Here is a 25,190-nt window from a genome sequence, read left to right as displayed (position 1 = left end):
GCGGTTGGCCGCGGCGGAATGGAGCAGCTGGGGGTGGAGCCCGCGGAGGAAGCTGGCGGCGACGAGGAAGAGGACGCGGTTCAGGCCATGGAGCGGGTGGAGGCGGGGGAGACCGGCGGCTCGCCCGGCGCGCCCGGGCCTGAGGAGCCCGGCGGCCTCACTTGGTGTAAATGAGAAGGGCGGGGCGGGCGGAGGCCAGGGGCGGTGGCCGCCATCGGGGTGCGACCGTCCCCGCCTCGCTCTGTTCTTTCGTTTTCCCGGCTTGGTAGAGAGAGCTGGCCTCCGCTACCGGCTGTTTTATGGCCAAGATCCCGAAAGGGTTGGCTTCGCTTGAATAGGACGAGGGTGGGCGTGTCAGTTATGATAGTCGAGGGTGCATTTGTGATCCCCCAAACTGTCCGGTGAAGGCGGAAGAGGCGCCCGGGCGGTGTAAGGTTGCAGAAGTAGAGAACCTTGCCCATTTGGCAGAGTTTGGGACTCAGGCTGGGCTCACAACCGAAGACGAGGCACATCTGCAGTGGCCGCCTCTCCGTGACCCTGTTCCAGCCTCTGGGCTCTACCTTATACAGCCCAAACCCAGGGCCTGGGGCCAAGGCTCCAATTCCCGGCCTCCCCTTCCCCCTTTAAGTTGTAAATTTTGGAATAATTTTAGACTTACAGAAGTTGCAGAAGCGTTTTCCCTAATGTTAATGTCTTCTATGACTATAGTACATATGTCGAAACTGAGAAGTGAACACTGGCATAATGCTATTAACTAAAGTAAAAACGTTATTCAGATTTTACCAGTGTTTTCCATTAAAATTTGTGTTCCAGTATCCAGACCAGAATACCACATTGCACTTATCCTTCCTTGTTTTTGACTGGTTATGAGCTGGAATCTCCTCTTATTCCCCTTCCCTCCCCACCCCTGACGAGCTACTTTTTAAAATTCAAGAAATATTTACTCATTCTTCTAATTTAGTGAGTATTTACTGGTAGTCTGTTACATACCAGGCACTCTTCTAGGTATCTGGGATTCAGTACAGAACTGGATAATCCTTCTCTCATATGGGCACTAAATATAGTCCACTGGAACCCACAGGTCTGGCTTCTGCCCTTTTGTATTTACGATTATTATTATTATTTTTTTTAATTTAAAAACGTGCCACTTAGAATAATTTTTAGTTGGTTGAAATCAGTGTTTAAACTTTCCTACCCCTTATGATTTAATCTAAATGTTGTTAGAAACTTCCAAGTGATAGGATTACCTTTTGCATCTTCTATTACTGATCAAGATTTTTTGCCTCAAAGTTATTACTAGCCTGAGAAAAATAGAGTGCACAAAGAAATACTAAGTAAACAGGACTGAAGACCCTACTGTAGATGGAGTTTCTCTCATGTCTATAATTTTTAGATGCCTTGACACATGAATCCAGGAAAAAAAATCTGCATTCTTCTTTCTCAGTTACCATGTTTTAAGGACCTGCCAATTGCTCAGAGATGATAAGCAGCCTGAATGTATTTTTCTGTTTCTTTGCATATTTTGCATTGGTTCATGGTCAAGTGGTTCCAGAAGGAAGTTCTTCATCCAGAGTCATAGTACACGTGGATCTGGATTGCTTTTATGCACAAGTAGAAATGATTTCAAATCCGGAACTGAAGGGCAAACCTTTAGGTAATTTTGGACATTAATAATAATTTTCATTTTGTGTAAGAGTATTAGCTATTCCTTTATGTTGATTATATTCTGATTTATTAACCATATTTAAGATTTTGGAAGCAGTTCCCAAGGTACTTTATATACAGTAAACTTTGCTTCACTACCAGGTGTAAAACTTACAAGCCTTATTTAATAAATGGTGAATTTTATACAACTAGTATAGCCAGCTGAACACATGAACGGAAAGACCATAATAAACTTTTAATCTTGTTCTCAATGGTTGAAATTTTATAATCCTCTTATCTCAAAAAAGTCATTACATTCTAATGGACGTTTTCATCTATCCTTTCCACTTTTGAAATTAACTCTTGGATTGTGTAATATATGACAAAAAGGTTGGATTTTGAATAGACCCCTAAATACTTAAGGCATATTGAGTGTAAGTTTTCCATAAATAATATCTTTTTAAATAAAAGGCAAAGAGAAATTTTATGTTGAAGATTTACTTATTAATATGTTGGCTTATTTTAACATTTTTATTATATGTATATCTTAAATTGGAAAAGTCATTTAAATTTCCAAAAATTTCTTTTATGCATGTAGTAAGAATTTATCTTTTAGTATAAGCATAAAGAGCAACTCTGGTTCACCTGCTGCTAACCTCTTGTGCCTCATTTGGTTTTGATAAATCCCAGGTCAACCCAGCCTAGTTGATTTACTGAAGAAGAACAAAGGGATGACTAGTTTTTGGTATGCCAGTATCAGTCTAGGATCTTTAAATTTCCAATGGGTGTCAAGGAGTTAGGATTAGAGGATATAAGTTTTCTCCTAAAGGCATTTGTAATTAGTAGCAGTATAACAGAAGATGCTATGTAGATAATGCTCAAAAAAAAGCATTGTATAATTAAGACACAGGAATGAATGATTATCTGGAAGTGAGAAATGTGATGTTGAAAGTTTCTGGGAGAAAGCAGAAGTAGTCTTTCAGTTATGCTTAACAAATGTGTGACTGTTTAAGTTGGGCTGGTGACATATAATGGTAAGTCCATATAATTTAATTCTGTATTAAAAGACTGCTTTTTTAGTTGAGGAAGTTACCAATCTTATTTTCTATATAGTTCACTGATTAATCTTAAATTATGACTTTTGACCTAGAGATTCTATTTTGGGGCATAATCTGATATATCACAAATCTTTATGTGAAATAACATTACTTTGCCCTGTTTATAATATCAACATTTTAGAAACCTATGTCTTACATTGGTGGAATGGACATAACCCTTTTTTTTCTTCTATATGTTTGTATTTTACATTTAGATGACCATTACTTTTACAGTGATAAGTGGTCAACTTGTGTAAAGAGAAAATTAATTTCAGCGATCTTAAGCCACCACTAGTAAGCTAGAGTTTTTATAGTCTGTAGAGATCATAATTTAATCATTTTTGATAAGGAGGGGGCTCACTAATGATGGCTAATATTTTCTACAAATTGCTGTGAAGAACAGTTCAATAATTACAACATTTATCGGGGGGAGATCTTTAATAATAACTATAGGTTAGTACTTGTAACAGAACATTGCTTTATATTCATTGGAAAGTTTTTCTAGCAGAAACCGGTAATTAATTGTACTCAGTTATTTTCATCTGTTTTATTTTTCTGGTGAAACATGGCCTAGACTTTATATACAGAGAGAGTTAATTCAATATAAATTAACCTGGTTTGTATTGTCTGGAAAAAAATCCTAGAAGGATTTTATTTGTATCTTTTCACTGAAGACTCCAGAGAATATACTGATTTATGATAATTTTTGTTAAATTTCATAGAACCTTGATGAATGGAGGCTATGTTTTTTTTTTGTTTTAAAGATTTTATTTATTTATTTGACAGAGATACAGTGAGAGAGGGAACACAAGCAGGGGGCGTGGGAGAGGGAGAAGCAGGCTTCCCGTAGAGCGGGGAACCCGATGCGGGCGGGGGCTCAATCATGACCTGAGCCAAAGGCAGATGCTTAACGACTGAGCCACCCAGGTGCCCCTGGAGGCTATGCTTTTCAAATGAATAGAGCTTTTTATTCTTAATCAAAATAGATTGCATTACAATTTACAATTATAATATGGAAGGAGTAAATTTTATTTTAAAATGTTTCTTTAATCTTGCTCACTTTTCTCATAAAATATTTCCTATTTTATAGGAGTTCAGCAGAAATATTTGGTGGTTACCTGTAACTATGAAGCTAGGAAACTTGGAGTTAAGAAACTTATGAATGTCAGAGATGCAAAAGAAAAATGTCCACAGCTGGTATTAGTTAATGGAGAAGATTTGACTCGTTACAGAGAGATGTCATATAAGGTTACAGGTACAGATCATGGACAATATACTTTCAGCATTAATTTGTATATAGGATGCTCATTCACTACATGAAACTTTTAATTAGTAAAATGCCATAAATCACTTTCTTTTTGCTAATAACTTTTATTTTGGATCTTGCCTGCTTTTAAAAATATTTTATATAAGAGGATGGCTTTATATGAGTAATGTTGACAAAAAAAACATATAGTTGGAAGAAATTTGAAGTCTCTTGTGACTGGTGTTTATATGTGAGAAAAATGTTAAATGTGAGAAAAAATGTAAAACAAAATTTGGAAACAAGAAAATGGAAAGATATACAAAAGATAAATGCAAGAAAGTAAAATTTTTTTTATTTTATTTTAAATTTAAATAACAAGTTTAAATGAATTATGAGGAAATATCTGTACTCTGATGCACTAGTAGTTGGGAGAGGCTTCTGTAATGTTTGATTAACAATTAAAAACTAGATTTGTTAAGAACTATCAGCAGAAATAATGGGTATATTAAATTTTTCTTGGATTGTGTGTATATATATACATATATGTACACACACACACAGACTAAATATTATAGTATAGATAAACTCTTCCCTATTAAGGTTTGGGTTTGAATCTTAGAGTTTTAGTAAATTACAGGAAAAATGAAAACACATTTGTACTGGTATATTGCAAATATATATAATTTAAAAATGTATAAGAATCAAAGAATCAACTGTTTATCTTTTCTGCTTTGTTTTTGCTTGTTCTTTTATAAAAAATTGTAGCAGTTTTCAGATGAAAGTGTTAAATATGATACCCAAAGCCCTTACAAGTTTACAAGAAAAAGATCTTAAGAAAAATGGATGAAAGATATGAATAGGCAGTTGACAAAAAGAACAAACCCAATGTCCACAATTATGTGGAAAAAGAATACTCAAATTCATTAGTAGCTAAGGAAATTTGAATTAGTGAGATATTATTTTATGTCCATCGTACTTGCAAAAAATAATGTGAGAGAAAGTAGAAACAAAATATTATACATTTACAAAAAGTGATATAGAAACATTTTTCGAAATTAGAGATACATACTATATTTTTTAACCCTGTGATACTACTGCTGGGAATTTATTCAATAGGAATAAAATAATGAGAACATATGTACAAAAATATTTCTTGTGGCATGGCTCATAATTGATAAAAATACGGAATAAAAACAAATGCTCATCAGGATGAGAATGGCTAAATAAGACTTCTCTATGATGGAATATTATATAGCCATTAAAAAGAACGCATTGGTGCTATACTGTTTGACTCAGAGAGATATGCCTTGTTGAGTAAAAGGCAAGATGCAAAAACATGTCATACTGTTCCATATGTGTAAAACAATGGCCCAAACCCCTCCCTTTACACATATATATATGCCTGTGTATAAATAGGAAGGGAAACATGAAAGGATGTATACTAGGTTTTTAACATTAATTAACTTCTGGAGAGAGCATGGTGAAATGGGAGAAGGGAGAAGAAGGGATAGCCAAGCAAAGATAAGACTCTACTCTGAAAATATCACTTGTGCATCCATGCAAAATTGTATGTTTCTGAATATGAAGAAGTTAATCTTTACACAGAAGAGGTTATACATACAGTTGTGCCTCTTGGTGAGCTCTCATATCCTTCATATTAGCTCTGCCTCATCTTTTTCATACCTGCATAGTACTACATTGTATTTTGTTCCATACTCATTTAGCCAGGCCTTTAGTGATATGAAGACAGAGTGTCCCACTTTATTCCTATTATCCCTACATAATTAGTAAAGCACTTCTTTTCATTCAAAAAATGTCTTATGTTGGATGATAAATTACATGGTTTCCTGATAGTGACGGATTAATTTGGCTGTTACTTTTTGCTCTTCCAAATATATGCTTCAGTAGACATTTTCATATAGAAATTTTGGCATACTTTTATGAAGATATCCATGACATAAATTCTTAGAGCTTAATTTCTACATCAAAGTGACTTTTCTTTTTGACTCAGTAATAATTGGAAGTTTGTGGGGTTTTTTGTTTTTTTAAGATTTTATTTATTTATTTGACAGAGATATAGCGAGAGCAGGAACACAAGCAGGGGGAGTGGGAGAGGAAGAAGCAGGCTTCCTGCTGAGCAGGGAGCCCGATGCGGGGCTCGATCCCAGGACCCTGGGATCATGACCTGACCCGAAGGCAGCCGCTTAACGACTGAGCCACCCAGGTGCCCCAGTAATTGGAAGTTCTGTTTTTATTTTTGAGAGAGAGAGAGAGCACATGCACACAGTAGTGGGGGGAATGGAGAGGCAGACTAGACTCCCTGTTGAATGTGGAGCCTGACGCTGGATCCCAGGACCCTGAGATCATGACCTGAGCCAGAGTCAGATGCTTAATCCACTGAGCCACCCAGATGCCCCGGAAGTTTTACATTTTATTTGTTTTGTCTTTTTAAGACTTGTGGAAAATACAGGTAGAATGTATTATTACTTGTCTCTGCTTTTCTAGGCTGATTGTAATTTACTCTTTGGAACCACTGTTTCAAAATCGTAATGAACTGTAAGCATTGATATATAATGTACCACAGGTATAGAAATTATAGGTATAGGAGATTGAGCTAAATATATTGCTATAAGCATCTGTCCAGGGAATGTCATTTTGGACTTATTTTGTTGGAAAATATTGCCTTTACTCAAAATGTGGTATAGGAAAAAAATCCAGTTAATGGGGGACTTTATTAAAGATATTGTGGAACTGTGAATATATGTAAAGCCTTTAACATATGTGACGTATTTTTCAGCATAAAATAGTTAAATCCACTTTAGTTATGACTTTAGTTAACATCTGTGCACCAATATTATTTCAATTTAGAATTGTTGGAAGAATTTAGTCCAGTTGTTGAGAGACTTGGATTTGATGAAAATTTTGTGGATCTAACAGAAATGGTTGAGAAGAGACTACAGCAGCTTCAAAGTGATGAACTTTCAGCACTGACTGTGTCGGGTCATGTATATAATAATCAGTGTAAGTGTATTCTTACTCTATTTAGTAACTCAAAGTACCAACATTTTTTAATGTTCACTGAATTCAGTGAGTTCAACGAGTTGACTATCTTTCTGAAAATTTTATGGCTTTTGTTGGAGGTATAGCCATATTTCAGTGACTTGTCTCAAATGACTAAAATTAGGTATTGGTATTCCATATTAAGTAGGCAGAAAGTGAGATTTTGATGACATGTGTAGCTCAGTGCTCCATGCACTTTTCATTTCTCTGACACAGTTTGTGTGTTACCATTTTTAAAAGCCATACTTCCTTAGGTCATCCTTTAGTTATAAGAGTTGCCTTAATAATATACTTTTTAGAATAATTTTTGCTTCTCCTAAAGCTGTCTTTAAGCAAAATTTTGAGGTAAACTAAATTTGTCTTTTGTTGCATCTTTTGCTTGTTCCTTTCTGTTCCCCCAGGCATCAAACACTCATGTTGCTCTCTGAGTTCCTGAGTTACCCTCTGTGGAAGCTTGCCCAGGCCTTTTGCAAACTCATATTCAGTCAGTTTGATGATCTTTGCCAACTATTAGCAAGAAAACAGAATGGTCCATCTCCTTCACATATTAAAGTATAAATGACTGATGGAATTTCCAGAGATACTTGCTTTTGAAAATAAGCTTCAATAAGCCCCAGTGAATATCTGTTAGATTTTAAAACCTCTTGTAACTCTGCTGGTGACTTCCATATCATACCACATGGAAGACGTGCTAGTCTGCTTTTGTGTAAGATTTGCCCTGACCTTCTTGGCCTAGGTCTCAGCATATGTGTCCTCTTATCCCCCTTTTCTGAGAACTGGTGATCAATCTCCAGTCTAGTTCTCTGCCATCCTGATACTAAAGAAGAAAAGGGGTAGAGCTACAGTTCTCTTCTAGAAGAGGACACGAAGCTTTTCATGTGTCCTTTGGACCTGCTCTTTTGTCACTTATAGGGACTGAATAGAAGAAGGTTCTAAGTATGTTTCTTTATAATTTTTAAAGCAAATTCAGTATTTGTTAGAACATAATACAGAGATCTAGGTTTTATATCCTAAAAAGAAAATGTCTGATTCTTCATGAATCCTTCCTCACAAGATTCTGTTAAAAAATTTTTTCAAACCTACAAAAAAGTTGAGTAGTACAGTGAGAACACTTATGCCCTTCCTTGTAGATACACCCATTGTTATTTTCCTACATTTACTTTATCTTGCTCCCTCTTGATTGATTGGCTGGTTGATTGATGAGCCATTTAAAAGTAAATTGCAGACTCATGACACTTCATCTGTAAATACTCCTGAGGATAAGGACAGTCTCATATAATTCTAATAGCATTTTCAGCCCTAAGAAAATTTGTTTCTGTATAATTTCCCTACACTTTTCATAGAAGATCTCTTAAACTATGTACAGACTCAGAATTATTTTCAGTAGCACATATAGCTAGTGTGTGTAAAGTTTAGATTCAGATCTTTAAAGCTATAATGTTAGCTCTGTTATTAGCGTAATACTTCTACTTTTATGCTTGCTTACAGTTAAACACAAGTAAAAGTTTTACTAGTGTCAGGAATTTTTTTATGAGACATCAGTTTTCATAATCTGTTAATCATTAAGCACTCCCAGGATGCATTCACTATCACAGGCACTTGGAATTCACTTTTGGAAGTTATTTACTTTACAGGATTCCTATGAAGAATGAAAGAGATGAGTTAAATGGGTGACAGTATGGTGGTGTTTGTGTGTGTGTGTGTGGGGGGGGGTTGGATATAGGTTAAGCCCTGTGCCCTTTTTAAACTCATTTGTAAAAAAGAAAATTAAAATTTTTGTGGTGACTTAATGATATTGGCTGTTTTTATAGATATAAACCTGCATGACATCGTGCACATCAGACTACTTGTTGGATCTCAGATTGCAGCAGAAATGCGGGAAGCCATGTATAATCAACTGGGTCTCACTGGCTGTGCTGGAGTGGCTTCTAATAAATTACTGGCAAAATTAGTTTCTGGTGTTTTTAAACCAAATCAGCAAACAGTGTTATTACCTGAAAGTTCTCAAGTTCTCATTCAGAGCTTGAGCCATGTAAAGGAAATGCCTGGTAAGACGTTTATAGTTGAAAAATATACATTAGTTTTATTGTATTTTTTTTTTTTTAAAGATTTTATTTATTTATTTGACAGAGAGAGACACAGTGAGAGCAGGATCACAAGCAGGGGGAGAGGGAGAGGGAGAAACAGGCTTCCCGCGGAGCAGGGAGCCCGATGTGGGGCTCGATCCCAGGACCCTGGGATCATGACCTGAGCCGAAGGCAGACGCTTAACGACTGAGCCATCCAGGCGCCCCTTATTGTATTTTTAATTTAAAAAATTATAGATACATGTTATTAATTCTTAGAGTCTGTATACTTGGCTCTTGGAGAAAACCCAAAACCCTAATGTTCTCTAGAGGGAATCTGGATTAGGAAATCTGTGAATGTACTTTTCTAGTTTCACCTACTTTTTGTATAGTTTGAATATGATCATGAAAGCTATAACCTGGAATCCCGGTCCTTTATTTCCAGTCCCTGTTTCATATTCTTAACACCATACACTGCACCTCGAGAGGGGCATTGGCCTTTTACTTACTCTACTTTGGGATTATATAGAAAATATTAGGGCTACAAGGGACCTTCCAAAGCAGTTAGGCCAAGTTCTTATTTTAAAGATGAGGAAACTACTTTTCTTGAGGGGATTAGTGACCTATTCAGGTCATGGGGCAAATTTCTATCTTTGAAGATCAAATACAGTTTTATAGACCATTAATAAGGGATATGTTAAACTTCATTTCTATGGCATTGCTGGGAAATAAGATGTTAGAATTCTGTGGAAGTGAAGTTCTAAGGCAACTGAACCTTTAGATGTCATAACTTCGTATTTTTAACCCATATTTGTGTGATTACAAAATGTTTTTGCCTTCGTTAATGTAGTATAAGTGTAACCTGAAGTTTTCTGGATGACTCTCAGTCTGTGTTCTGAAGACAGTTATTATGTCGGGTTGTAATATAACATTATTACTTGGCTTTACTTTTTGAGTTTGTTTGTTTGTTTATTTATTTACAGGTTTTCTCTTTTCTTATTGCCAAATTGGCAGCTCTCTTTTATTTCAGCTGTGAAGATAACTGACACAATACTTTAATAATTTCTCTCCACGGAGTGCCTGGGTGGCTCAGTCAGTTAAGCCTCCGACTCTTGATTTCAGCTCAGGTCATGAATTCAGGGTCATGAGATCGAGCCCAGCATGGGGCTCCCTGCTCAGCATGGAGTCTGCTTGAGATTTTCTCTCCCTCTCCTCCTGCCTCTCCCGCTTGTGCTCTTTTTCTTTCTCAAATCAATCTTTTTTTTTTTTTTAAGATTTTATTTATTTATTTGACAGAGAGGGTGAGACAGTGAGTACAAGCAGGGGGAGTGGCAGGCAGAGGGAGAAGCAGGCTTCCCGCCGAGCGAGGAGCCCGATGTAGGGCTCGATCCCAGGACCCCGGGATCATGACCTGAGCCGAAGGCAGACGCTTAACCGAATGAGCCACCCAGGTGCCCCAATAAATAAATCTTAAAAAAAAAAATTTCTCCTCCACATCCATTGCCTTTGATTTACTTCTTTTACTGTACAGGAAGATCAAAATCCTGTAAAATTAAATTTTTTTTAAATGAGAGAAATAAAGGGGCAGTAAATTACCTGATCATCTCAGGTAAGGTGATAAAGTATGACTGAGTTTTAGCGCAAGAACTTTTGAAAGTTTTGTTAATGAGTAGGTTTTTTTGTTTGCTTTCTGGTTCTTCTTTTGGGATAATAAATATTGCCAGATATGACTTGTGGATAAATGTGTGATATTATGTGTAGGAATCAGGTTAGCTGATTAGCACATGCTAATTAATTTTGTTGCTGTAGTGACAGTCTTTCTTTGCATGAATAATAACCCTTATTCTTGAATACTTCCAAAGTATTATGTAACAGGTGGTAAACATTTCATTTTATCAAGACAGCATTTGTTGGTTGTCTCCATATTCATTATGTTGTACTAGGGTTGTGAGGTTTTCAAAGTGGTTCATTTAAGAGGCCCTGAGCAGAAGGACAGCCTAATTTTCAATAAAATTTAATCCTAGCAAAATATTCATCAAGGAATTTAAGGATGTGTTTGGTATATCTCTATAATATTTTAATTAGCTTTAAGGAGAAAAACTATTGTAACACTGTATTTCTTTTTGTCTAGGTATTGGCTATAAAACTGCCAAACGTCTTGAAGCGCTGGGTATCAGTAGTGTGCTTGATCTTCAAACCTTTTCACCCAAAATATTAGAAAAGGAGTTAGGCATTTCAGTTGCTCAGCGTATCCAGAAGCTCAGTTTTGGAGAAGATAACTCACCTGTGACGCCCTCAGGACCACCTCAGGTACATGATAATGATATTTATTTTATTTTATTTTATTTTTTAATTTTTTATTTATTTTCAAGAGAGAGAATGAGAGACAGAGAGCATGAGAGGGAGGAGGGCCAGAGGGAGAAGCAGACTCCCTGCCGAGCAGGGAGCCCGATGCGGGACTCGATCCCGGGACTCCAGGATCATGACCTGAGCCGAAGGCAGTCGCTTAACCAACTGAGCCACCCAGGTGCCCTAATGATACTTATTTTAATTGAGTACTGTTTGTCACATTATTTGAGATAAAGATTTCTGGTTTTAGTATTATGTTCTTACTATTCTAATTTGCTTGCTAGGTTAGTATATGATCTCTTTCCTATGAGAAGGCTAATTTATTAAGTTAGTAAATTTTTTTTTTTTTTTTAAGATTTTATTTATTTATTTGAGACAGAGAGAATGAGAGAAAGAGAGCACATGAGAGGGGCGAGGGTCAGAGGCAGAAGCAGGCTCCCTGCCGAGCAGGGAGCCCGATGCGGGACTCGATCCAGGGACTCCAGGATCATGACCTGAGCCGAAGGCAGTCACTTAACCAACTGAGCCACCCAGGCGCCCAGTAAATTTTTTTTTTTAAGATTTTATTTTATTTATTTGACAGAGAGATAGAGCACAAGTAGGCAGAGCAGCAGGCAGAGGGAGAGGGAGAAGCAGGCTCTCCACTGAGCAGGGAGCCTGACGTGGGGCTCAATCTCAGGACTCTGGGATCATGACCTGAGCCGAAGGCAGACGCTTAACCATCCAAGCCACCCAGGTGCCCCAGGTTAGTAAATTTTTTTTAAGTAGGCTCTATGCTGGAGCTTGAACTCATGATCCTGAGATCAAGACCTGAGCTGAAATCAAGAGTTGGATGCTGGGGCGCCTGGGTAGCTCAGTCGTTAAGCGTCTGCCTTCAGCTCAGGTCATGATCTCAGGGTCCTGGGATCGAGCCCCGCATTAGGCTCCCTGCTGCGTGGGGAGCGTGCTTCCCACTCTCCCTGCTGGTGTTCCCTCTCTCGCTGTGTCTCTCTCTGTCAAATAAATAAATCTTTAAAAAAAAAAAAAAAAGAGTTGGATGCGTAACTGCCTGAGCCACCCAGCCGCCCCTAGATTAGTAAATATTTTTAAATTGAATCTAAGAAATAGTATTTCTGTCTCAAGTTAGCTACCTTGATTAAATATCACTTAATTTTAACAGCCTATGTTGCATACATTTGGCAAAATACTTTAATTTTTAAGAAATATTGTTTGCCAATTAATCTAGTGATTTAGGAGATGGAGACAGGTATAATCACCTATTAACACTGATTGATTTTTTTTTCCTATGTAACAAGCACTTTACTAAGTGCTTTATATACCTTAGTCCATTTAATCTTCAAAACAAGGCTTCGAGGTAGGTAGCACTACTATTTGTTCATACCTTTTCCCTTTCTCCTATTCTTTTCTTAAAGATAAGATACTATACTTTAGAAAGGTTAAATAATGTGTCCAAGGTTAAACTCAATTTCAAGTGCTAGGATAAGAGCCTCACTGTAATCGTAGAATAAAGCTTGGAGTTGGTACTAGAACTTTATAATTTTCTTGACTTTCTAGTGGAGTACAATAACTTGCAGATAAAAAGAGTTAATATAAAAGTGAACTAAACGGCTCAAATTAAGCACGAAAGTTAGTAAAGAATGTTTGAACATTTGGCATGTACACTCATAACTGGATATGCTTATTTGGGTTTACAATAATACCTATTTGTGCTTCTTTGGTAGTCCTTTAGTGAAGAAGATTCATTTAAAAAATGTTCATCAGAAGTCGAAGCTAAAAGTAAGATTGAAGAACTACTTGCCAGTCTTTTGAACAGGTGATTTTCCATTTTGCCATATCATTCTATACTGTATAAGATATATGGAAAGTATAGTTGATGTTCTGTCTTGGAACTTATAGACTAACTGGAGACTGAACAGTGTAAAGAGAGATCATTTATCATTGAATTTCTCTACATTATAAACTATTGCAATTATAGTAACAGGTGCTCTTAACTAAATTTAATTCATTTGTTCCCATTAGTCTTAATTTTGGTAACATTGTGGTTATACTGTGGCTCTTAAGCTGCTCATAGTTACCTAAGAGGGTTTTATGGATATCTAGAATCTCTACACCTATAAATTTGTGATGATTGAGGATAGGAAATTATGAAGACACCAGTGATGGAGAAAGTAGAACCCTCATTATCTCCTTTGCCTCAGACTATATAAAAGAAAACGGACTCAGACAAAGGAGTAGCTCAGTGGGGCTGTGTGTGAGCAGTCAGAGTGTGGTGTGTGCAGGGCACTGGTCTGTAAGTACATGAACATGTCAGCTGGGATTATGAGTATATGAATAGCATAGCATAAACTGAGTAAGATGTTTAGTTTTCTGATGCTCCTTTACTATCCTGTATCTATTTCTCAATGTTCCATAGAAGAGTTTTATCTCTTTTCCTCCCATTTCTTTGATTACTCAAATAAGGTGTCAGGGGTCTAACAGTTTTGAGTAGCTGTACTTCTGTACTTCTGTAAATGAGCGTAAGATGGCTAACTCTGACTAGAGAAAAAGATTTTTAGATGACTAAGTCTCAGTAAACTGATGAGGTAAAATTTCCTACAGCTTTGCTCTCATATGCTGTGTGGTTCTCATGTCTTGAGCAGAGCCGTGCAACTCATCGTTTGCTGCGTGCAACTGGGGCTCGCTGAATGACCCAGCTCCAGTGATATAACTCAGGCTGGGCCTGTGAGTGTTTTTCTGAAACTGGGTCATCTGTTCTGCTTCAGCTAAATGTGAGACTACTATGAAATGCCTGGCCATTAGAAAGAGTTCTGCATGCAGAGAAACCACAATTTCATAGACTCTTATATTTGAAGCATCAACCCAGAAATGAGGCTAGGTGCTCTAAACCTGTAAATGACCAACTATGAACCATTTATCCTTATCTCTGCTTTCCATTCCCTTTCTACACCATGGCCCCTTATTTCAGTGACTGAGGTATAATACCATTGAAGTGACTGGCAAAAAAAAATGATTGTGTTTGTGTGAATGTGTTTTCCCTCTAGTTTAAGCTTGCTTAGAATATAACCTTTTACTAGTATGTCTTAATTAGTTATAGGAACCAAGTAATACTCTTTAAATTGTATGATGAAAAGGTTAACTGGAAGATATTTAATAACATGTTTACAGGAACCATGTAAGATATCTTATTATCTTAGTAAGGCAGCAATCAAGACGTTTTGTGATAAAGCAATAAAGAAAAAAATCATTTATAAAAACCCAAATTTTCCAGTTCAAAATCTTCAATATGAGTGAGGTTAACAATGTACAATATTTTTATTTTGTGTTTGTGATTTTTTAATGCATTGCCATACATATAAAAAGCAAAATATTACTTTAATGACATTTATTCTAGTAATTAGATTTTCTGCTTTTTAAGTGAATTTTCTATCTTGTTAAAACTTTTGTTTTCAACACTGAAACCAAGACCATTTGAATGTAACACTTTTTAAGATGCCTGTACATGTACTACTTAAATATAGTATATAATTGATCATTCAAGCTATTACTTTATTTGCCATATAATGGTGATATTACTGTTCTTTAGGTCTATTCAGGGAGTGCTTGTTGACAAAAATTATCTCATTTAAATTTTTTTTTTCTTTTTGTAATCTTATTTTTTCCTGTGTAAAAAGAATCTGTCATTTTTCATGTATTTGCCTCTGCCAGTGAATAAGTCCCTTAGTTTCTTTAATTTCCTGCCAATTTTGTATGTTGCTTTTAGTTATGTTTGGACTTGGATTATAAAATGACTTGTTATAATTATATCTTATTTCTGTTCTTTTCCTGATTGCACTCAATTCTGAATGGTACCTGGGACCTTACATTTAAGATTTTAGAGCTTTGGTGCATAGATGTGGTGAAATTTGTTTGGGCTATTCAGACTTTTATTGCTTACTGCCTAGTGATCAACCATATTTATAATTGTTACGGTTGTAAATCTGATACTTCTATAGATAAGAACATCTCTCCTTTCTCTTTCCTTTTAGAGTATGCCAAGATGGAAGGAAGCCACATACAATCAGATTAATAATCCGTCGGTATTCATCTGAGAATCACTGTAGCCGTGAGAGTCGTCAGTGCCCTATTCCATCTCATGTGATTCAGAAGTTAGGGACAGGTATGGGCTAATTTTCTAATAATTTAATTGGCCGTTTGAACTCTTTTTTTTTTTAATTTTTAAGATTTTATTTATTTATTTGAGAGAGAGAAAGAGAGCATGAGAGGGGAGAGGGTCAGAGGGAGAAGCGGACTCCCCGCTGAGCTGGGAGCCCGATGGGGGACTCTATCCTGGGACTCCCGGATCATGACCTGAGCCAGAGGCAGTCACCTAACCAACTGAGCCACCCAGGTGCCTGGCAGGTTGAACTCTTAAAAAAACAAACTTTGAATTAGAAATATGATCCAAAGATGGAGGATCTTCACAGGGAGTTAATGAGCTATTAAATACCTTCATTCTATCAGGAATTTTTACAGGAAAACTTTGTTGTTGTTTAATAGAGAATGTATTTTATGGCACAAGATAACTTCTTTATGGGCATTTAGATTGTTTCCATTTTTTGGCTATTATGAAAAATGGTGCTATGAATATTTGTATGCAAGTCATTGGGCAGATATATGTTTTTGTTTATCTTGGGTAGATCACAAAGAGTGGAATTGCTGGGTTATATGGTAAGTTGAACTTTAAGAAACTACCAAACTTTTTCCCAAAGTGAGTATAACATTTACATTCTTACCAAGAGTGTATGAGGGTTCCGGGCTTTCATATTCTCTCTCACACTTAGTATTGTCAGTTTACTTTATTATAGTCATTCTTGTGGCCTTGCAGTGGTATTTCATTATGTTTTGTGGTTTTTTTTTTTTTCTCTTTTATGGATACTGCTTTTGGTGTCTTATTTAAAAAATCTTTGCCTAACCCAAAGGTCACAGATATTTCCTCCTGTGTTTTCTTTTAGAAATTTATAGTTTTAAGCTTTACACTTGATCTAATTTGAGTAAATTTTTGTGTATGGTGTAAGATAAGAGGCTTAGTTCATTCTTCTGTATGTGGATATCCAGTTGTTCCAAAAGAATTTGTTAAACAGATCATTCTTTCTTGAATTGTCATGGCACCTTTGTCAAAAACTAATTGACTCTAAAGAAGTTTACTTCTTGATTTTCTTATTTCATTGATTTATGTGGTTATCCTTATATCAGTTCCACCCTGATACTTTGTTATAAGTTTTGAAATTAAATAGTGTAAGTGCTCCAGCTTTGTTCTATTTTGAATTTCTTTTGGCTATTCATGGTCCTGGGCTTTTGTTTGTAGGAAGATTTTAAAATAGGAATTTGATTTTTTATTTATTTTGTTTATTCTAATTTTCTATTTATTTTGAATCAGTTTTGGTAACTTTTATCTTCTAGGAATGTATCCATTTCATTCAGGTTGTCTAGTTTGTTGGCATGAAGTTGTCAATATTCCCTTATTATCCTTCTAATTTTTGTAGGATCTATAGTGATGTCTCCTCTTTCATTCCTGATTTTGGTAATGCATGTATTCTCCTTTCTTATTTATCATTCTGGCAAAGGTTTATCTGAGTGAGGCCTCACTCAAAGGTTTTATTGATCTAAGATCCAACTTTTGGTATCATTGATTTTTCTGTTGTTTTTCTACTTTCTATTTCATTTATTTCTGCTCTGTCTTTAATTTATTTCTGCTTGCTTTAATTTGTCCTTTTCCCTCTGGTTTGTTAAGATGGAAGCTTATATTATTTGTTTTATACTTATTTTCTAGTAATTCAAGTTTAAAGTGATACATTTCCTTTTTTTTTTTTTTAAAGATTTTATTTATTTATTTGAGAGAGAGAGAATGAGAGCAAGCACATGAGAGGGGGGAGGGTCAGAGGGAGAAGCAGACTCCCTGCTGAGCAGGGAGCCTGATGCGGGACTCGATCCAGGGACTCCAGGATCATGACCTGAGCCGAAGGCAGTCGCTTAACCAACTGAGCCACCCAGGTGCCCTAAAGTGATACATTTCCTTTTATTGGTGCTTTAGCTGCATTCCATAACATTTGTTGTATTTCCTTTTCATTAAGGTCAAAATCATTTCTAATATCCCTTGTGATTTCTTCTTTGACCCCTAAGCTCATTTAGAAATTTGTTGTTTAGGGTGCCTGGGTGGCTCAGATGGTTAAGCGTCTGCCTTCGGCTCCGGTCATGATCCCGGGGTCCTGGGATCGAGTCCCGCATCGGGCTCCCTGCTAGGCGGGGAGCCTGCTTCTCCCTCTGCCTCTGCCTCTCTCTCTCTCTCTCTCTGACTCTCATGAATAAATAAATAAAACATTTAAGAAAAAAAAAAGAAATTTGTTGTTTAATTTCCAAATATTTGATGATTTCCCAAATTTCATTCTGCTGTTGATTTCTGCTTTAATTTCATGTTGATCAGAGAACATATTTTGAGTAATTTCAGTCTGTCTAGATTTACTGAGTGTAATTTTATTGCCTAGCATATGGTCTGTCCTGGAAAATGCACCAGTTATGTTTGAAGAGTTGAGCAACACTATTAAACTATTCTACCTAATTAAAATTTATGGAAGACTCTGATATAGCATTTTTGAATGGCAGTTTGTCTGGATATAGAATTCTTGACTGTAGGGGCGCCTGGGTGGCTCAGTCGTTAAGCGTCTGCCTTCGGCTCAGGTCATGATCCCAGGGTCCTGGGATCGAGCCCCACATCGGGCTCCCTGCTCCGCAGGAAACCTGCTTCTCCCTCTCCCACTCCCCCTGCTTGTGTTCCCTCTCTCACTGTGTCTCTCTCTGTCAAATAAATAAATAAAATCTTAAAAAAAAAAAAAAAAGAATTCTTGACTGTTTCTTTTCCTACTTTGAATATACCATTCTGTTGTCTTCTGGTTTCCATTATTTATGATGAGGAGTCAGCTCTTAATAGTTTTATCAGTCTCCTTCCAATCAGGAGAGAATAACCACACAAAAATTTAAATAGAGAAAGTTCCACAGAATTATTAACCGTGTTAGGCAAGTGACTATAAAAGTATAAAGAGGACTCTTAAGGGGTACCCAAGGGCTGAGGAAAAGTACCCAAGGAAGGACAATCTTAGAAAGGAGAGTCCCTCTACCCCTTAAGGAGAAGGTGTGGTTGTAGAACATTGGATGGTGGAGAAATCCTTTGAATTACCTGGCCCAGAGCTGGTCCATAGTTATTGGACAAAGAGAAAACCATCCTCTGATCTGTGGGTGAGCTGAGGCTGGTTGGTGGGCACACAGAATGAGTTGGGATGTTGGGAGCTTGCTCATTGGTGAGGCAGTGCATGGGTTGGAGCATGCAGTGTTCGTATTGGGAGAACTTCTGTTAACAACCCTTTAGGATGCAGGTAAGCTGAGCCTGGTAGATGGTTGTGCTGAAGGTATCTGTATTCTGCTAGTGCAAAGGTGGAAAGTATGGTGCCTGCATAGGAAGACCTGGAGGAAAGAACCCTCTGAGATAGAGGCAAGTCAAGGCTATTAGGTGGGTGTGCAGAATGAGTGGGGGCACTGTCCTGGTATGTATGGTGTTTAAGTTGGTAGTGCCATGGTACAGTCACTAAGCTCAAGCTGGGGCTCGAGGTTGCTGAGGGACTGAGTGTTCCACATGTGTGTGGTATAGAAAGCACTCTTAGGTGTCCCCACACATATGACTACAAACAAACCATGTAATGGGAGAAAGCAAAATTAAATAACAGTACGTTGGAAATTCATGGAACCAGGAAACAGGTTCCTGGACCAGGAAGATTCTCTTCCTGGTCTTCCAGTGTTCTTTAATGACAAGGTGTAATGTCATATTCAGTGTGAAAAATTTTAGAGTCTAATGCATTATCTCAGAGCAGGTACTGAAGGGTGAATTTGGAGCTGGGTTGTACTGCACTATAATGATAGTTGTATTGTTATTCTCTTTTATTGATGAGTCATTTGTCTCTGTCTTTGTCTTTCATCAGTTTGACCATGATGTGTCTAAGTGTGGAATCTTGTGTTTATCTTTCTCTGGATTTATTGAACTTGATTCTGTAGATTAATTTTTTAATGAAATTTGGGAAGTTTTAGGCTCTTACTTCTTCAAATAGTCTTTCTTGCCCTTTTTTTTCTTTCATCTCCTCTGGGACTTCCATTTCACATATGTTGGTATGATTGATAATAACCTAAAGGTGCATGCAATTCTGTTTATTTTTCTTCAGTCTTTTTTCTCTTCTTTTTAGATTGGATAATTTTTTTTTTAAAGGATTTTTTTTTTTTAAATATCTTTACACCCAACTTGGGGCTCGAACTTACAACCCTGAGATCAAGAGTTGCATGTTCTACCCACTGAGCCTGCTAGGCACCCAAAGATTGGATAATTTCTATTGAGCTGTCTTCAAGTTCTCTTGATTCAGCTGTCATCTCAGAGCTGCCATTGCCCATCTAGTGATTTTATTTGTTTATTTTGGTTACTGTACTTTTTAACTCTAGACTTTCCATTTGGTTTGTTTGTATGTTTGAGTCTGTTTCCTTATGAGATTCTCCTTCTTTGGTAGTTATCATATTTTATTATTTTTTATTTTTACTTTTTTAAAGATTTATTTATTTATTTATTTGAGAGAGAGAGAGGGAGTGAGATGGGGAGAGGGGCAGAGGGAATCTTAAGCAGACTCCCTGGTGAGTGTGGAGCCCAATGAGGGCTTGATCCCACCACCCATGAGATCATGACCTGAGCCAAAACCAAGAGTCAGATGCTTAACCGACTGAACCACTTAGGCACCCTCATATTTTACTTTAATTCTTTAAAATGGTTTTCTTTAATTCTTTTTTTTTTTTTTTTTAAGATTTTGTTTTTCATTTGAGAGAGAGAGAGACAGAGCACACATGCATGAGTGGGGAAAGGGACAGAGTGGGAGAGAAAGAAGCAGACTCCTTGCTGAGTGTGGAGCCTGACTCAGTGCTCAGTCTTAGGATCCTGAGATCATGACCTGAGCTGAAATCAAGAGTTGGAGGCTTAACCCACTGAGCCACCAAGGTGTCCCTTTAATTTTTTGAACATATCTATAGTAGCAACTTTGAAGTCTGCTAAATCCAACTCAAAGTCAATTTCTATTGACTGCTTTTTCCTCCTGACTAGACTCACACTCCTGTTTCTTCATGTATTATAATATTTTATAGAAAAGTGGACATTTTAGATAATGTATTTTAGCAACTCTGGATTTGGATTTTCTTCTTGTGGGCTTTTTTTTTTTTTCTTTTCCTTTTCTAACTTGTCTGAACTTAAGCTGCAGAATCTACGTCCCCTGTGATGTGTAGCCTCTGATTTCTCTGCTTAGCTTTCTTTTTTTTTTAATTTTGATTTAAATTTTTTATTTTGGCTTCCTAGGTTACCTCTGTGTCTGCATAGTTTAGTGGTTAGCCGATGACCGGTCAAATGCTAGAGCCTGAAAGGCTTGTGCCTTCTGTCAATAGATAAGTGCATGGGTTGGAGAGTGCTTTCAAAATTTAGGCCATTTTCAACTCTGCCTTGGCTTTTATTTTCTGTAGCCTTCTTGTATCGTCCATGTATGCTTGTTGCCATTCCCGTCCGTGATGTGTAGAGAGCTTGGGCCCTCTCTCCCCTCCCCTCCATGTGCATGCAGTCTCCCAGTCAGCTGGGGTTGTGAGGGGAGCTTATCCAGTCCCTGTATGGTTCTCTCATTTCCAGATCTGGTTAAATTTATGGCTCATCCACTGATTTTTCACTCACTCCAGCCACAACTGCAACCTCAGGCTAGAGAGCTGTGTGATTTCCCTAGTTGTTTCCTACCAAGTTTATTCACTTTACTGCAAACACTGCTGGGTATGGGCTTTTGCCCTCTGCCTCAAATCAAGTCTGTCCTTTCTGACAGCAAAGCTACTGGCTCTCACAGCCAGCCTCACCCTGGCAGGACTACTGCGTAGAGCAAGATATGAACAACCCCAGCCAGTAAGGCTGCTGTCTCCTCCTTTCTCATCTAAGTTCTACTAGCTGTTATAAATCTTGCTTCTCAATTTATTTGCCTTTGGTCCATTTTCAGATCCTCAAAATTGTTGTTTTTGACAATGTTTTCCAGTTTTATTATAGTTTTATGGGGAGAAGATTTTCTGATCTGATCACACTGCCATAACTGGAAGTCCCATATTTCAAATCATTTGAAAACTTTACCTTATTTGGCATTTAGTGTTGAGATTGTCCCAGTGTAGTATATACTGTCAGGATGTCCCAATGATACTGTTTAGGATTTTAACTTCTAAATCTAAGCAATATAAATTAGATTAAGCTTTTAATATTAATCATGACAATGTGCTTAGATACAGTCTTCTCAAACATTTTGTTTAGGAAATTGCGATGTGATGACCCCAATGGTTGATATACTTATGAAACTTTTTCGAAATATGGTGAATGTGAAGATGCCATTTCATCTTACCCTTTTAAGTGTGTGCCTCTGCAACCTTAAAACATTAAATACTGCTAAGAAAGGAACTATTGATTATTATTTAACACCATCATTATCAACAACTTCACGGTCTGGCAAGCGCAGTTTTGTAAGTACGCCCTTGTTGGATTTGTGTGGTTAAATTACAAATCTAAGTTTGTGTTCCATTGATATAATTTAGAGAGTCTTTTGGATGATATTGTTTGAATGACTTACTTGTGTATATTACTTCTCATATTATGGTTGCTACTGTACTGTGATCTAAGAAGAAAACATAAGCATCACTGGATAAAAGAGAAAACCATAATGGACGTTCCTTGTTTTGGAGGTGTTAAAACATTTTATAGCAACAGGAATATGATGATTAGCTAATAAAAAAATATTTCTAGATACTGGAAATAAAATCTTTTTGTCTATTAATTTATATATAAGCTACCAGCATCCCCCCAATGTTTTTGTTAAAGTATTTAAATTTTGGGGGTGCCTGGGTGGCTCAGTCAGTTAAACGTCTGCCTTCGGCTCAGGTCATGGTCCCGGGGTCCTGGGATCGAGCCCTGCATCGGGCTCCTTGCTCAGCAGGAAGCCTGCTTCTCCCTCTGCCTGCTGCTCCCCTTGTGCGCTCTCTGTTGAATAAATAAATAAAATCTTAAAAAAAAAATTTTTTTTTCTTGGTTTTGAAATTACATTGAATTTTGATAACAAGATTGATATATGACTACTCATTCTACAATTGTAGAAATTAAGAGTGTGGCAGTAAAGAAGCAGAGGCCGGTCATATTTCCAAGTGACTAAAACAAAACCTTATATTTATGGCCATTTAGCAAACCTCTAGTTACTAAATATGGGATGCTTTAAAAAAAAATCATATTTTACTAAATTGTGCTTGCCTATAATTAACTCTTAATTCAAAATGTTTTTATTATTTTCTTTGTTTTAATGTTTAATCAGTATAATTTCAGTAATATTTTCATTTACATTTCAGTTTAAAATGAGAACGGGATCCTGTTACAGAAATAGTGAATCAGTGCCCTCTTCAAATTACTTTTTTTTCTGTGGCCCTTTTTATTCCCTTTATTAACTGAAATTTAAAAAGGAGTTTACTTTTTACCTCTTATTTGGTAGAATCAGAATTATAAGTCTTTATAGTGGTATTAGAGAGGTAAACATAAGCAAAAGTACCTTGTACATGTCTGGCATACAATAAATATAGTGTCCCAGATCTCTTCTCCTTTTACTTTTTTTGCAGTTACTGTTGTGTTGATGTTTCCTGAGTTATATTTGATTGTGTATACATTTTCATGGTGCTTAAAACTAGAGGGAAAATTTAAGTGAAAAATTTACATAGAAAAATTACGCAAATTAGAACTGAAAGTGTTTTTAAATTTTTATTTTATGTAAATATAAACAGTATTATATCTTCATTTTGTTGTTGAGATTTTGCCATAGAAATATATTTTTTTTCTTTCTGTTAAATGTAACACTTCGGAATAGGGATTTTGAGAAAACCAGCCCTTGATGCTCTAACATATATATATTTTTTAGATACCCATAGGTGAATCATTTACTTTTCTAGGCTACCATTCCTTTATTCACAGAACTGTAAATTTGAAAACACGATTGTTAAGGTACTTTCTAGGTTTCCAAACACTTACCTATCTTCTGGCTCAGTGCTATCTAGGAAGGAAATCTCTACCTAGAATAGTGAATAAAGATGCACACAATAGTGTGACTAATTGTGGTGGGTTTATCATCCCTAGTGGTTTGGAACTGGCCAAAAGGAATGAAATTATTGAGTAGGTTAGAAACATGTTGGTCAGATAATGGCTATAGTACTCTTCAGCAGCATGAATATTTAAAAGATAGCAGATATCTTAAATTACTCTGTTATTCTTGTGTTCTAGAAAACGAAAGACAGTCATATGGAGGATTTTTCCAAAGACAAAGAAACAAATTGGGATTTTCTACCATCTGGAAGAATTGAAAGTACAAGAACTGGGGAGGCTCCACTAGATACTAATTTTTCTAAAGACAAAGACAGTGATGAATTCCCACTCTGCTCACTTCCTGAAGGTATTGACCAAGAAGTCTTTAAGCAGCTTCCAGTAGATATTCAAGAAGAAATCCTTTCTGGAAAATCTGGAGAAAAAGTTCAAGGCAAAGGAAGTTTGAGTTGTACATTACATGCCTCTAGAGGAGTATTATCTTTCTTTTCTACAAAACAAATGCAAGATAGCCCCTTAAATCCTACAGATCATTTATCCAATAGTAAACAGATATCATCTGTGTCTCCCTGTGAACCAGGAACATCAGGTTTAAATAGCGGTAGTTCCTCTTCTCCGTCTAGCCAAAAGGATTATTCACATTATGTAGACAGTAGATTAAAAGATGAACGAATGAGTCAAGGACCTAAACAATCTCAAGGATTTCATTTTTCAAATACAAACCCTGCCGTATCTATTTTCCATTCATTTCCAAATTTGCAGAGTGAGCGACTGTTCTCCAAAAACCGCACTACAGATAGCCATAAGGAATCAACAGTGACAGTCTCTCATCATGAAAGACTTACAGAAAATAAAGAGCAAGATTCTAGTGATGAGAAAATTACCTTTCCTTCTGACATTGATCCTGAAGTTTTCTACGAACTACCAGAAGAGGTACAAAAAGAGCTGTTGGCCGACTGGAAGAGAGCAGGGTCAGATTTGCCCATTGTACAGAAATAAGCATGTTCAGAAAAAAGGTCTAGAAAGCAAAGGAAAAGCCATTGTTCTCAGATTTAGCAGTTTATTAAGCTCCTCTAAATTAAACACTAATAGATATTCAATAATGTAGAAATCCAATATAAAATGTTCTAGATAAAAGCAAGTGTAGTTATGGGAAGTAAATTCTGGCACAAAGCATAAAAATATTCGTAACAGAAGAAATAATGTAAAATTATCTTCTTATTTCTAAAGCTATTTTATATTGCTTTTCAATAAAAAGAATACCATGGTTAGTATTAGTACATTTCCCATAAATTGGGGAGGGGGGAAGGGGGAGAGATATACACCTATGTGTAAAAAATAGACTAGCCAAATCATTGCTATGACAGCAAAGAAGAATTTTTTTTCTGTGAAATATGGAATGGCTCAAGAAATTCAGCCCATTAGGAAACTTCCAAATAAGAAATTCTACTGCCAACTACTAAATATTCAGATATCTTTGACTGATGTACTGTGTACCATTTAATAAAATGATTTTTAAATACCAAA

The 25,190-nt window shown here is 36.5% G+C and overlaps 1 protein-coding gene across 5 annotated transcripts; it reads left to right on the top strand.

Moving 5' to 3' along the window:
- POLI (DNA polymerase iota) lies at window positions 1–25,190 on the top strand. Of its 5 annotated transcripts, none has more exons than XM_081801193.1 (10): window positions 4–166; window positions 1,544–1,654; window positions 3,832–3,996; window positions 6,856–7,008; window positions 8,859–9,095; window positions 11,244–11,422; window positions 13,183–13,274; window positions 15,487–15,617; window positions 21,846–22,051; window positions 23,844–25,190. In XM_081801193.1, exons 1-10 carry the CDS (start codon window positions 19–21, stop codon window positions 24,660–24,662), a joined length of 2,241 nt encoding a protein of 746 aa, XP_081657319.1. In that variant the 5' UTR covers window positions 4–18; the 3' UTR covers window positions 24,663–25,190. The 5 variants fall into 5 exon arrangements, with proteins under 5 accessions (XP_081657323.1, XP_081657322.1, XP_081657319.1 ...); XM_081801195.1 differs by having other exon boundaries at window positions 58–78; XM_081801197.1 differs by lacking the exons at window positions 21,846–22,051; window positions 23,844–25,190 and adding an exon at window positions 16,138–16,828 and having other exon boundaries at window positions 1–166.

This window comes from Leptonychotes weddellii, chromosome 13 (assembly GCF_054177405.1).
Source record: "Leptonychotes weddellii isolate Sample4059 chromosome 13, ASM5417740v2, whole genome shotgun sequence".
Taxonomy (NCBI): domain Eukaryota; kingdom Metazoa; phylum Chordata; class Mammalia; order Carnivora; family Phocidae; genus Leptonychotes; species Leptonychotes weddellii.
The sequence above is the reverse complement of the archived record's forward strand: the minus strand, read 5'-3'. Positions and strand labels throughout refer to the sequence as shown.